At 39.5% G+C, this 14,997-nt stretch overlaps 1 protein-coding gene across 3 annotated transcripts in view; it reads left to right on the top strand.

The window, feature by feature from the left end:
- The first annotated feature begins 337 nt into the window (after window positions 1-337).
- The window catches only part of ARMC1 (armadillo repeat containing 1), a 33,754-nt gene continuing 19,094 nt past the window's right edge, over window positions 338-14,997 (top strand). Inside the window, exons 1-3 of one of the 3 annotated variants that reach the window (XM_066331811.1) lie at window positions 338-917; window positions 3,624-3,824; window positions 7,934-8,025. In XM_066331811.1, the coding sequence (XP_066187908.1) occupies window positions 804-917; window positions 3,624-3,824; window positions 7,934-8,025 (407 nt within the window). In that variant the 5' untranslated portion in view covers window positions 338-803. The other 2 variants (XM_066331822.1, XM_066331819.1) reach the window with 2 other exon arrangements.

The raw sequence follows: 14,997 nt of genomic DNA, 5'->3' as shown, positions 1-14,997 counted from the left end.
CTTTTCCAGCCTCGCTGATTCCGTGTTTCTGAGGCGCTGGGGAGCGGCAGCGGCGCTCCCTTGTCGCCGCCGGGCCAGCGCTCCCTGGTCACCGCCGGGCCAGCGCTGCCGTGTCCGCCGGCTCCTGGGCTCCTCCGCAGCCCCAGCGGTGGCGGCTGGCGCTGCCCGGCGGCTGCCGGCCGCCTGCGGCTCCTTGGGGTGCGGCTGTCGGCTGCGGCACCGCCGTGACTCTCGGGCTGGCGTCGGCTGTGTCCCATTAAAACCTTGTGGAAAGGGAGTGCCAGGAGCGCTGTGGGAACCGGGCGGGACGTCGGGATCGCTGTGGGGCTGAGGGATAGAAGAGAACTCAGGTTTTCTTCGTGCTGAATTGATTCAAGGATTACTTAGTGGATGTTTTCAGCTTTAGAAACTACTGAAAACTTTACCCAAGCATTTTAAAATAAGGTGCGAAGGTGACGTGAAGGAACAAGGAAACGGCAAACCTTTACGACTTGGAAGAGATGGGGACCCAAACCATCGTAAAGGATCAAGATGTTGAACCTGGCGCTGTTAGAGGGGGGATTTTTCTGCCTTCATGCCTTGATTCTATATTGAACCAAATTTAATTTCGGTGTCTCATGGGGTGGGGAATGCCCACTTCGCTTTTCGAACCTGGAGACGGGCACTCTCTGTCCATACAGCATCAGGTGTGGTTCACACTAGAATGTTTTACAGTACACGCTACGCTTTATTTGAGCCGTAAATTCAACTTCTGGCGGTAACCGTCTTTGGAGAGGAAAAAAAAAAAAAAAACCACAAAACAAATGGATCAGCGCGAGGGGCGTGTTTCTGGACTACAGCCGCGGACTACCCCTCCCGGCCTGCCCCGCGCCCCCCCAGGAACAAAGAGCTCCACGATTGGCGGAGAGCCACGCTCCGTACGCGCCAATCGCGCTGCGCGGTGTTTCGCGGTGCCGGGTCAGAGCGGGCTCCGGTGGGTGGTGCTGGCGCTCTCGTCCCGGTGCTCATCCCGAGGTCCTTCCCGCGGTTCTTCCCGAGCCTATTGCCGTTCTCTCCCGCCGCTCTCCGCAGGCCGCGCCTCCCCGCGGGACATGGCGGCACGGGGCTGAGCTGCTAGTCCGCCCAGAGACGGCTTCTGCGACGGTACGGCCCTGCCGGGGAGGGGAACAGGCCGCGCCGGGAAGGGCCGTGAGGGGGCGGCGTGTGCGGCCGAGATCCCCCCTGCTTCCCAAATACATCCCGGAGCTCCTGTTGCCTGCTGGCTGCGAGGCTGAGTCTCCGCCGACCGCGGGGCCTGGGAGCTGTGTCCCGGGGCCTGGTCCCAGCGGGGCTGAGGCCTCGGCCGCCTGGGGAGGGCTGGCGGCGGGATTGTGGAGGTTCCTCTCCAGGGCCGCCCCGGCAAGAGCACAAAGCCGAGGGGGAGAGCGGCAGAGAGACAGGGCTGCGGCTCTGATCTCAAAGCTACGAAGAAGAAACAGGAGCAGGCGCCTGGCTCGCTGCTCTGCCAGACTCTTGAATTCTAAATATACTATTATAACTTTTAAGACCACCTAATGTTTTGAATTTAAAAAATCCAGGAAGAGGGCGGGGGCGCGAGTTTTAATGGAATTGCTTGTTACAGATCATGGAGAAGGGTGAGGATTTCAGAGTTGTCTCCGGAGTTGAGGCTTAGGAGAGAGGGAAAAGGGTCTGGGAATGACACAATGGTTTGGGTTGGAAGGGACCTTGAAGAACATCTAGTTCTAGCCCCCTACTCTGAGCAGGGACACCTTCCAACAGACCAGGTTGCTCAGAGCTCCGTCCAAGCTGGCCTTGAACACTTGTAGGGATGGGGCATCCACAACTTAGTCTCTCCACAACTTCTGGGCAACCTGTTCCAGTGCATAACCAGCCTTACAACAATTTCTTCCAATATCTAATCCAAACCTACCCCCTTTCAGGTTAAAGACATTACCCTTTGTCCTGTCACTATGTGCCTTTGTAAAATGTCCCTCTCCATCTTTCTTTTAGCTGCCTTCAGATGAGTATAGCCTACTGGAATAGTAGGGTTAAAACTTGGTTTTGTGGGTGGGTTTTTTCAGAGGATTAGAAGGGAAAGGGTGAAAGGTGATCAGGATGGAAAGAGTTATAGGAATATAACTCTTGTGGTGCTTGGGACACAGACCTGGAAGTCATGAACTTTGATTAGTATCAGCTCCACACCTGACTTGATTTTTGAGTCTTGAATAATAAGTTCCTTTGTGTACTATGGGAAGTAGTTAATAATGCTGAACAGAGTCGCTTTGGCTTTGTTTGGTGATTTGTTTGCTGAGGTTTTGTTTTGTTTTTAATTTAGAGTTTTTTTCCTTTGGAAACACAAACTTGTGTTGGTTGAGCTGCTGTATCTCCCAGCTGATATCTTTTTGATTTCTGATAGTCAAGAGAAGTAGTCTGGAGGCTAATTATTGGCCTGTACTTTTCACTCTAGCACTCCCTTTCCTGAAGTAAGAAGCATTGACTTAGAGGTTAACAGCATCTTTTCTGTATGAAAATATAAGAAATTATCACAATTCAAATGCATATTTATAGTTCATTGTTTTTGATGATTGTGATAAATTTATGGTCCTCATAAACCTTCAGTGAGGAGAAACTTATGTAACGTTGGCAAGTGATGTTAAAATAATATGATCACTTAAAAATGGTATTTGTTCTTTATTTGGGGGAAAATGAATGATTTAGCAAATTAGCAATGTGTATTCATTCCCACGTTTGTGCCTTCAGTTACTTGGCTGAGTTGGTACTGGCAACAACCAGGACTACAGTTAGGGTTCAGTAGTTTCAGAGGCAAAAGGAAACTGGTTTTTTTTACACCAAAATTTTAGCATTTTCTCTGAGCAAACCTATAAGTAGTTATTATTAACCAACTCTGCAATCTGATACTCTCAAGCTAGCACGTGTCTCCTTTGAAATTGATCTGGTGGCTTGGACTTCGACTGGAGCAAGGCGTGACCTGCTTGCTCTTTTTATCGAGGGATACTTGTGAAAAGGAGAAAAAACAGCTCAAGCCCAGCCCTTAAAACCCTTTTTACCTTTTGAATGTATGGCATTACACTGATTATTTGATGTATAGATGAAGAATGAGGCTTAATGTTCACTGTTCTTTATGCACGGGTAATATTTTATTGACTTTTGTGATAAATTTTTCTGTAATTTTCTTTTGATTGCCAAAGCTATTCTGAGAATACTTTGATTTTGCACCTTTACCCACAAGGATGTTTATAGACTTATTGGGTGCCTTGTGAGAAAACTGGATTTATTGAAAACATTTGTCACTAGTGTAAGGGGAAAAAACCAACGTAAAATACTCCCATAAAGACTGACTGGTCTGAAATAACATATAGGAAACAAATAAAAACCTTATTAACCAAATATATCTGCTCTCTGCATAGGAAGTTTAGATTTCCAGTTTATAAATTTCAGGACCCACATCCTCATCAGTACCATCCACACTCCATGAATTCTAGTCCTTGGGTTTTTTTATACCTTTTCTTTTAAAACAAGTTATTGCCTTTGTGCTTTTCTTTGGTCTGTGTTTTAATTGATGATAAATGTTGTGATAGTAGTAATAAGTCTTTTTTCAGCAGGTATTTTGTGTGAATGGTGCAGAAAAGATGAATTCTGCTATGAGTGAGGAGCCTGATGCACTGTCTGTAGTTAACCAACTCCGAGATCTTGCAGCTGATCCATTGAACAGACGGGCCATTGTTCAGGATCAAGGATGCCTGCCAGGTCTTATTCTGTTTTTGGACCATCCCAACCCTCAGGTTGTTCATTCAGCTTTACTAGTAAGTATTCTGGAGATATTTTTTATGTTGGTAGGGTGTTTTTAAACTTTGTTAAACAAGTTGTTTAAACAAGCAGTTTACAAACAAACCTGTTTAAACAATTTGTTTAAACAAGTAAAAATGTGAAAAATAATGCCTGGTTATGTTGATATCCATGACATGCGTTTTTTAAAAACCATGTATTTCGAAAATGACACATTATTCTAGGGGATTTTTAAAAAGATATTAATTTACTTTGCTTTTTTCTTCTAATACAGCTGTTTGACTTTTTGTGTGGAGGGACTTAGGGACCCTTAAATCTCTTTCTTAAGATGAAGTCACAGAACTTGGTAAATATGGACGGTGATGTGTTATTCACATTATAAAACTCAAAATCCAATCCTAGGATATCTTAGGTTAGAAACAACCTCCTGAGGTGATGTGGTCCAATCCCATGCTCAAATCAGGTGCACTCAGATCACAGCTAATGCTTGTGTCTGTTTGATCTTGAGCACTTTGAAGGATGCAGATTCCACGACCTCTCTGGCACACTGTTCCAGCATTTGACCAGCCTCATGGTGTTAAAAACAAACAAAATCTTCTCAAAACTGAAAGAAGCAACCAACCCAAAATCTATCAGTATCTAATGCAACTTGCTTCAGTTTTTGCCCTTTTCTTCTTGTTCTGAATCATAAATGTTGAAGTCCTGATTTCTTATCCTGAATTGTAATATTCATATAAAAATGTGTTTCTTGCTTAGAAGTGGGAGAAATGAAAGTCAGAATTTAGTCATTTCAAGAGTTGGGTTAGACTTCTAAGATTTTAAGTTACTGATACTTACGTGATGCTCTTTATTTTTATTTATGTAATTAATGAATTGTAAAGAATGTGAAAGAACAAAGAGCTCTGGCTTTTACATGCAATGTACATTATTCTTTGTATCACTTGGATCTATCTGTACCATAATGCTTTGTTTTTCATTAGTGTTGCTTTCATAGTGGATATTAGTGGACTTCATGAAATCACTTTAATGACTGATTTCTCTTGAATTTAGGGAGGGAGGTCCTGTAAGCCAGGGAACCTGTGTTCTGCTAGTTATTTTTTAGGTTAGCCTTGCCATGGCATTTGAAACTGAGTTTACTTTTCTTGGGAATGAGTTGCACTGATTTTCTTCCCAGTGTAGTTTCCTTAGGCTGTGATTTTAGAAGAAGCTCTTGTCTGGATGTCTTTTTCCTTCCTTTGTTATGTTGGGCTGTGTATTCTTACTGTCTGCATGAGATTCACAAATCAGTCTCTGATCATGTTATAAAAATTACTTCGACATTAAAGGCTTTGTCAAGAATGATGAGGACTAATCCAGTTTACAGCTGCTAATGGTACTCAAATTGTGTTGGAAGGAAATCTCCTTGGGTGAGGATGGCTTGTTCCATGTAGTGATAACCTACAGTTAGAGTGGATTAAGAATCAGGATTTAGAGGAGACCAGGATGTGGCTGCAATGAGAAATGGATCAGTTTACTGTGAAAACGTGTTCTAGTCTGCTACTCAGACTCCTTGTGTTCATGAGTTCTTGAAACTGCTTAGGTTCTGAAGGTTTGAATGTCTTAGCTGGCCACTTTTAGACTTCATGTTTTATATTTTTCCGTCCTGAAAAGTCTTTGTTTTTGTAGTCTTCCTGTTGGTCAGAAAATGCTTCGGTTTGAGTGTGAATCATTGAACGCAATGATCTTCCATTAAATGTATACCTAATAAAGGAATGTATAGCACTGACTTTAAATTTCTCCTTGTACTACTCAGCAGTTCCTATACCTGAAATTGTAATAATCTGTATAAATCGTAGTAGGTCCATATTTAACTTCTTGGATGTCTTGTAGAACTTTTCAGGGAGGGTGTTTTTCTCCACATGGGCAGTTTCAGCTCAGTAATTTCTTTGTATCTGATGAAGAAATGCTATATATTTTCTATATATTTCTATTTCTGGTTTTCTCTAGTTTTGATTTCAGAAATTCTTTGATATGTATTGAATGTTAGAAGTTTTGAGTTATATAAATTTAAAAAAATCAGCAGTAAAACAGGCAATACTGCTTTAATTTGGGCTAAAATTTTATAAATTAGGACCCTGAGGGGTCCTAATTTATAAAGGTAAAAGAGGGATTTATAAATCCCTCTTAAATTTGGGCTAAAATTTTATAAAATAGGACCCTGAAGTTAAGGAACTGCTTTTAAATTTTACATAAAAACCATCAAAGATGTCTTTTTATTAAGACTGACAGGAGTGTATTTTATATTAAAGTATGCAGGTAGTCCTATTCATTATGAACTTACCTATATGAGCCTTAAAGCTAACACAGGTAAGTGTTTAGCTGAACAGAAGCTGAACCAAAGTTCATACCAGTAACTTTCCCTATGCTTTCAGTATACTGAATTTACTAAGTGTAAATGATTTCACTTCTTTGAAGGTTCAGACCTTTGTGTCTCCCGTGGGAGGCAGGAGGAATGGGAACTTCCAAGTGTTGAGAAGTTGGGTCAGTTAAGTTGGTCTTATGGCTTTGGTCTTATTTGAGCTGTGACTCAAAAAATTAGCTGTTGAGAGAATAGGTTTTTCTTTGTCCAGCTGAGTTGCACCCTTCTAAATTGCCAGAATAAAAGAGAAACTTGTTATAGCAGCAAGGATACATTTTATAGCATACAAGTTAGTTGAGAGCCGTTGTTTAGTTATTTCCCTCTAGTTGAAAAGTAGGATAACAAATGGATATACAACATTTATAAGCTGCAACTGTTGATACTGGTCTACATCAGGAAATAGCAAAAATCACATCTAAAGTTCTTTTTATGCCAGACAGCAGCCGGAATTTCTTAACAGGCAATAAAACAGTCTTGTGAATTTTACCTGATATGTGCTGAACATGACTTGGAAAAAACAAACCCCAACGATGAGTTCTCTATTTCTGAAGGGATTAAGCAGGGATGTTATTTTTAAAGCAGTTACTGTGCAGTGTAGCTACTACATGACTATATATAAAGACTTGGTGCTCTTCTAAGCCTTGTGTCACAAACCCCATTTTATAAATCATTGTATTTGTGTATTGCAGGATTTTTCAAGTGCAATTCTTGTACCTACATCAGTAAAACACCTTTGGAGGCTTCTTCTAAGAAAACTTTCTCAGCACAAACAATAGAGAGATGTCTCGTGAAAAGAAGGACTGACATTTTAATTGGAAGAGTGTTACTTTAGGAGGATCATATGAATATACAGTTATCAACTGGGGTCAACAGTGTAAAATTGTGCAAAGAATCTGCCTTGAAAGTCAAGTAAACAAAACCTTGGGCAACAAATAAGTGTAATTTCCCAGTTTAGGTCACAGTAAGCTAAGAAGCCTCTTGCTGCTTGTATTCTTATTCATGCATGGAATGATGAAATTGTAATTAGTCTTCAAAAGCTTATACATGTGTCAGACCTCTTTTTGTGGACAGTAGGAGCTTGGTAGTGATGAGGTTTCTGGTACTGGGGGAACCCACAGAATGGATGGAAATTACACTGGAAGCATCATATATGAAAATTGCTTTAGATCTCAGGTCACATAAATGTTTATTGGAAGGGACTTCTGGAAGTCATTCACTTCAGTTTCCTGTTTGAATTGGGACTGTCACCAGCACTCAATCAGGTCAGTTGTAGCTTTGTCTCGTTCATTCTGCAGTTCCACTAGGTCATCTGTTCCAGTGTTGTACTACCTTCAGAAGAAAAAAAGCTTTTTTTAATACCTGATTTGAACTTCCCAAGCTACAGTTTGTGGCTGTTCCCCCTTGTCTGCTGCTGTAGAGGAAAGTTGGGCTTGACCATGTTTGTAAAGGCTTCTTGCATAGCTGTAGACAGCTGTTAAAATCGTCACTTAGGCTCCCAGCTGGTGTAGGCAAACCCAGTCTCTCAGCCTTTTCTCCTAGATTAGATACTCTGTGCTTTCTGTGTATTTATAAAAATGAAATAATTTTTGAATGTTCATAGTAGGTGATAATCCTTTCTCTTCCTTACTAGAACTGCCTCTGTGACTGTTTTTGCAGATGTGCCCTAACAGAAATGACTGATAATGTACTGGATGTGTTGCTGATCTGCTGTGGTCCTTTTTCTTTTAGGCTCTCCGCTATTTGGCTGAGTGCCGTGTCAACAGAGAAAAGATGAAAAGTGAATTGGGGATGATGCTCAGCTTACAGAATGTAATACAAAAGTAAGTTTGCAATAGGATGTTGGATCCAAACAGTGTAAACATATAATTGTGATACAAGTTAAAACTTGGACTGAATTAGTATACTGAGTTTCTAGTATTTCCTTGTTGAAATTGTGTGACTGCAAGCAATTAATGATTTTCATTTTACAGTATTTTGAAGTAGTTAAACCCTAGCCTACAAGAAATACTAATTTGCAGGTCATTTGCTAAAGAGCAAGTTTTCTTTGCCTTGTCACAAGATAACTAATTTTGTACCTTTCCTTCAGGTTCTTTTATAATCCTTCTCATCATTAGATAAGGTTACCTTGCAAGAGTGCATTTAAAGAAATTGCTTGGCATCTGCCACATTTATTCTTTGAAGCTCACCGTTGGGTAGGGAATTTGCTTCAATGTGTATTTTTGGATGTAAGTATCTGCAGTTCTGTGTTGAGAAGGCTTCCTGTAGATGGAGAAGAAGTTAATGAGGTTTGTAGTGGTCTCTGATACCTTTGTATAAGGTGTCAGATGGATTATGTCTCAAAATTTGTGATTGTTGGATTTTCTCAAAAATTTTAACTGCTGAGTCTTAAATACTGGGAGATCTGTGTGCATGCACACTGGAGAAGATGTGTGTGTGCACTTAATCAAGAGAAATTTATGTGATGAACTAAGGTGAATCACTATTCAAAAGAAACCCCAGCAGCCTCCCTCAAAGGTTAGACTGTTACAGCAAAAATGAACTTACCATCAAACTGTCTGAAGGTGATTATTTTACACACAATTTGGTAGTGTTCTGCTGGAGCTCTGGACTTTGGACATATGAGGAGCTGTTTCATGGGGGAGGAGAAAAGTTATGTTGCTGCATTGAGATGTCTCAGGTGAATATTTATAAAATTATTTAGAATAGGGTAAAACACAAGTGAAACTGTATATTAAATGTTCAAGTAAAAAGGTTTCGAGTATTTTAATATGTTAATTGAACCTCTGTCGCTTGTGCTGTAGAAGTTTTTTTTGCAAAAAACACAAGGCTAAACTCTGCTAGTTCCTCCATTCCACAGCGCTGCCAGTTCTTGTCAATGTGTCCTATTACCACAGGATGTCATGGGGTTAAAATGTACATTAAGGATCATCTAGTCCCTGCCCACTAGAGCAGGTTGCTTAAGGCCTTGTTCAACCTGGGTTTGAACACAGCCAGGGTTGGGGCACCCATAGCCTCCCTGGGCAACCTGTTCCAATGCCTAACCACCCTCAACAGTAAAAAATTTCTCCCTAATATCTAACCTCTTTCAATTTGTACCCATATCACCTTGTCCTATTGCTGCAGTTCCTGATGAAGAGTCCCTCTCTGGCTTCCCAGTAGGCCCTTTCAAAAACCAAAAGGTTACAATGAGGTTTCTACCTAACCTTCTCTTCTCCAAGCTGAGCAGCCCCAACTTCCTCAGTCTGTCTTTGTGGGGGGGGGGGGGGGCGGTGCTCCAGTCGTCTGATCAACTTTGCGGTTCTCCTCTGGACTTGCACCAACAGTTCCGTGTCCTTATGTTGGGGGCACTGGAACTGTGCTCAGCAGTTCAGGTGGGATCTCAGAAGAGTGGGGGTGGAGAATCACCTCCTTCAGCTTGCTGACCACACTGCTTTTGATGCAGCTCGGGATTTGGGATTATTCTTGGATATTACAGGAATATTGTTGTTTACCTTTGTCTGACACTGTGAACCTGAAGTAGGGGAGATTATGGTCGGTACTCAAGTTCTGTGATCTAGGAAATATTACTACTGTTTACCTTTAAGTACTTCATTAAATGTGCTAAAGCTAAAGATGATTTATGTATTGGCACAGAATTCAGCATTATGCCTGAATATCCTCTTGTGATTCACCAGTTATGCAAAACACTGGGGTTTAAAACATATGTCTTAAAAAGAAAAATTAACGAAATTATTAAAATTTGGAGGAGATGTGTCAGTTTTTAAAAAATAATGTAATAATTGTAAGTTTTGAAGTGATGTATGGAGAGAAAAATGGATTTAAGTCTTACGATATTTAGCTGTTCTAAGGACAAGCATAATTAAGTAAAATATGCAGAAGTCTTTGCAACTTTTATAATAACAATAAGATCTGAAACATTTAGATAATAGCAGAAGCATGTGTTTCAAGAGAACTTACTTTTAGTATACATTATGTGTCTAATTAGATGCAGAGACGTACTGAAAAAGTTGTTGAAAGGAGAATGGTAGTTCATTATCGGTGTCTGTAGCTAGCAAATATTACTTGGGAAACATTAAAGAATTTTATGGAAATCTCTTCAACAGCATTTTTTTCTAGGTTTCGGTTTCAAGGGCCAAAAGAGTGAAGTTCAGATATGTGCAGAAAGTGAGAGATAAGTCAATGAAAAGTGGAAATCTTGTAGGTGTTTCTTCTTTTTTTTTTCTTCTAGAAAGCTCTTTGGCAACAGTAGGAACATACGTTTGATTTGTATGCTTGTAACATTTGGAAAGTGTGATATCATGAAAATTTAAATACATAGCATCTTCAACCACAAGACTTTGTCATGTGCTTGTCAGGATTTTAGGTTTTAATGTTGACAGGAAATGCTGAAGTTAAGTTTTGTACTGCCTGCATAAATATGGGGAAAGATGGTAGAAAAGTGCCGAGAAGATAAATATAGACTTATTTTTATCACAATTAGGTTTTGGGTTGTGGGGCTCTTTGTTAGAGAGTCTGTAGGGCAGAAGACAAGGTCTCCACTGTCTTTGATTTGCTTTATGAAATGCAAGTTCTAGATTTTAATTGACTTCTGTTTACCAGAAGATACTGTAGTCTGTTGAACTGAAACTAGACCTTAATAGATGCTTTGGTCTAAATGACTTCATGCTCTCTGTTCCTGTGTACTTTCCAGAATCTGAATATTTAAGTCATTGCTCTATCTAAAATATTTTTTTATTATTTTCAGAATTTAATTTGGGATTTAAATTTTTTTTGGTAATGTGTTACAAAAATGTAAACAAATTATACAAAAAAGACAAGAACTCCTGTCAGAATTCTGCTTTTCTAGTTTTTGTTTCTTTCTTTCAAATGAGACAGAACCTAGCATCTTCTGGACCAGAAGTTGTAGTCACTGGCTTTTTGCTCATGACAGATGAAGCACATCCTGTCATCTGAATAGTTCATTTTCACCAAGGATTTTTCAACTCTCACTGTCCATTTTCTCATATTCAGTGGCTTTCTCTGTTCAGCTCTGATTTATTACAAACTATTCTGTCACTGATAAAGCTGTGGTGTGTGTTCTCAAGCAGTGAAATGGAGTGCAGGCAAATCACAAATTGACTATTTGTCATGTTTCAAACTTAAGTTTATGTTTAGCAGTGCTGAACTGACACTGCGCTGGGAAGGTGAGTTTTTTTAGCATTCCAGTTCTCTTTTGCTTTCAGTTACACAAATCCTGAAGCTTGAAGGCTTTTCTCATCATGTGTCCTTTTATAAGCCTTGAAGGTTTCTGTGTTAGAGACCTCAAGTTCAGATGTTGATTTTCTTCTCATAACCTAAGTGCAGCTAACAAGTCTATCAGATCTATCAGACCTTCAAGTTAATGGCATCAGATCAGTGCCATTAACTGGAAAGTAGTTGGAATTGGTTCTCTACTGATGGCTTCTTATAGAAGTGCATGGAGCCTCAGGTTACTTTCATTGCGAGTAATACACAACCAATGGAAAAAGTCTATACCACCTACTTACCCTCAGTGTCATGATGGTAAAATACTATTTCTTTCATGAAGACTGCTGAGGATGAGAGTGGAAATTCAGTGCCACTTGTGTATCCAGTCATGGAATCACAGAATAGCCTGAGTTGGAAGGGGCCTTAAAGATCATGGAGTTCCAACCCCCTGCCTTGGGCAGGGACACCTTCCATGTGCCCAGACTGTTCAGAGCTCCATCTCAGCTGGCCTTGAGCACTTCCAGGGATGGGGTATGCACAGCTTCTCTGGGCACCCTGTTCCAATGCCTCACCACCCTCACAATAAAGAATTTCTCCTGTGCTAGGGACCTCAGTGGTAAACAGTAAATTGTGCTGCATCATGAAAAATGGGTAGGAAATATTTGAGACATCTGAGTTTGACAGTTCTTTGAGGTACTTTCATATTTCCTTCCATGGCTTCTCAGTCCTCTAGTATTATCTGATCAACTTTTTGGTGTTTTGCTTAGTCTAAGTGTTAAAGCTCAGTTGTGAAAATCATATTGCTGCTCAGAACTGATGTCTGGCTGACTCCTTAGCTGATACTACACTTAAGGAACAAAGGATAAGTTTCAGGTTCGCTGTGACTGATTTTCAAGGTGTATGAACACCAGATTTTGCTAACAGAAGAGGAACAAATTTCAAATGTAGATCCTGGAAGTTACAGGTTCTATGAGAGAAGTATAGAATGTCAGCTCTGAGAACCACAGAATGAAAATTTGATGGCAGCTAGATATTTTATGTTTAGGATTTGTTTTGTGACTGAACTTGATTTGGAACACACGACTTTCTAAGCTTCCTCATGTGAAAGACTTTATAGACTTCCTCACTTTCTAGGACAGATGAAGAGCTGTTTCAGCTTTCATGGAATACTTCAAAACATTTTTTGAGTATAAAAATTTCTGATGCCCTGTTCTTTATTTGTTGCTTTTTTCCTTAGGAAGGGAGATTTTTTTTTCTTTTGTTCACCTACCTCTGCTTATTTTTTAAGTGAAACTTGATGGATTTTTCCATGTTATAAGCTAGGAGTAAGCAACTGTGTTATAGTGATAGCAGACCTTTAAAATCTCCTGGAGGTTTCCAGCCTTCTCTATTTTTTTTGTATGGCTTATACTACAAAAATGTTACACTCCCTTGTCATGGGTGTGTGCAGAAGTGTTTGCATAAATAGATAAAAATGAGAGAAGAGATTGAAGCTCTTTGAATACCGGTGTTTCATTGTATTCCAGCAGTCATCAGCAGTTATTTAATACTGAAAACTGGTTTAGTTGCTGGCTTTATGAATTGTGTAGAGGACTTAATGTGTCCATATGGACTTTCTAAAATGTTATTAGCAGCTTCTAGAATTAGAATTAATTAGGATTTATTGCCTACAAGAAAATACATTAATTTGTGTTCAGAGTGAAAGTGTCTTTTGATGGACAATAAAGGTCAAAGTTCATAATTTTTCATAATCTTTATGAGCAACATAATGGTACTGTTTCAGTATAACTAGTATGTATTTAAAAAAAACCCACTGATGAAGAGTCAATATACTAAATAGCTCTTATTATGGAATGGCAAATTACTGAGAGTAAAATTCCAATTACTTAGCTAAAAGAGCTTTTCAAGATAGTCTTCCTTTGCCAGGTTGTCAGATTTAACAAGCTGAACTAAATCCAGTGCATTAATCAGCTCTTCCAATTTATTACTTGCCTAAGAAGATTAGGGCAATTAATATGTGTTTAATTAGAGTCCCTTGCAGATCTGGTAAAATACATGCAGTCTATAATTGCTAACTTCTTACTCAATTTTAATTTTTGGTAGTCTTAATTACCTGCACTTTTTGAAAATTTAATTATTCACTGAAACTAGCAAAGTTTAAATTTATGGTGTCTGACAAAAAAAAAAAGGCAAAAGCCAAGTATTTCACATAGTATTTATTGAAATACTAATACATAGTATTATTAAAATACTAGGGATGTAGTTGCACAATAGTTTTATAATTTTTTGTTGTGGCATACTGTATTTTCTTTATTGTGAGAGGATGAATGCTTGGGGAAAGACAAGGGCAAAGGCCATATACTAATTAGGAAGTAGGCAAACTATGTATTTAAAGAGATATCTGATGATTAAAGGGAAGTTGCCATATAGCTAGCTTCAAGATAATACTTTGTGAGAAATTACAGTTAAAAAACTGTGAACTTCTTACATTTAATGCATTTATGTTGTTAATTGGAATGCTAAAATTCTGACCTGCAAAGGAGAAGGAAACAGCTTTTTAGAGACTGTAGAGATTTTATTTTTCTCTACCTGAATCACTTAGTAATGCTGTTTTTGTAATCCTTGGCATATGAGGTTTCTTTAACACGTCAAAATTGAGAAACAGTTGAGATTGGGTAATGGGAAGCGTGATTCTGTTGCATGATTATTTTTGTACTCTGCAGTACTTGTGATTCTGCACTGAGAAGTTTTTGGAGAAAAATACAATTATCCTAGGCCTTGGACTTTGTGTGAGCAGTAGGTTCCAAAAACATTGGTTTTAGTCACTATTTCCAAATTGGAGTGTATCACCTGGAGGAGGAATAATACACACATTCTGTCTGTTCCATGTTAATTTCTTGGCCTTTTTTTCCTGTTATTTTTCCCAATAAAATGACAGCCTTGGTTGCTGGTGCATCTCTGGGCTGTGGGGCTCCAGTGTATTTATTGCTGGGACAATGTGTTTGTTAATAATAGAAGGTCACAGCAGGAAGACGCCTGCAGGCTGTTCTGGTCAGCATTGTTAAGCAAAGTAGCTTATGATCCCCATCTCCTAGATACCCTGAGTTTCTTTAAAGAATGTTTTTATTGTATAGTTTCTAAATGTTACGAGTTTTGGAAATGAATTGTTTCTTGAAGTTATTTTTTGAGAAAGCATCCTCTGCCTCCCCCCCCCCCAACAAAACAATGAAATATTAAAAAATGTAGGAGACATCAGTATATCCTCTTTAAAAATACCACATTACTTGTTCTGAATAACTGAAAGCTCCTTTTGTCTGTCAAAGGCTTTCTGATACTTGAAGGAGGTTGTATCTAGGGGAGAGGGTTTAATGTAGTGAGCTATCTCAGTTAGTTAGGAGTGTTCTCAGTACAGGTTCCTGCTCTTCTTGTTTGTGGATCATGGCAAACTAACAAAACTTCAGACTGGTTCATCAGTCTTTGGTTCCTCCAGTGTATTTCAGTGTTAGTAACAATATAGGAAGTTATGATCTCAGTACAGAGGCGCAGGCACAGGGGCAAATGATAAA

This window comes from Sylvia atricapilla, chromosome 1 (assembly GCF_009819655.1).
Source record: "Sylvia atricapilla isolate bSylAtr1 chromosome 1, bSylAtr1.pri, whole genome shotgun sequence".
Lineage (NCBI taxonomy): Eukaryota > Metazoa > Chordata > Aves > Passeriformes > Sylviidae > Sylvia > Sylvia atricapilla.
Note: the sequence above shows the minus strand (reverse complement) of the source record. Positions and strands in the feature narration are given on the sequence as shown.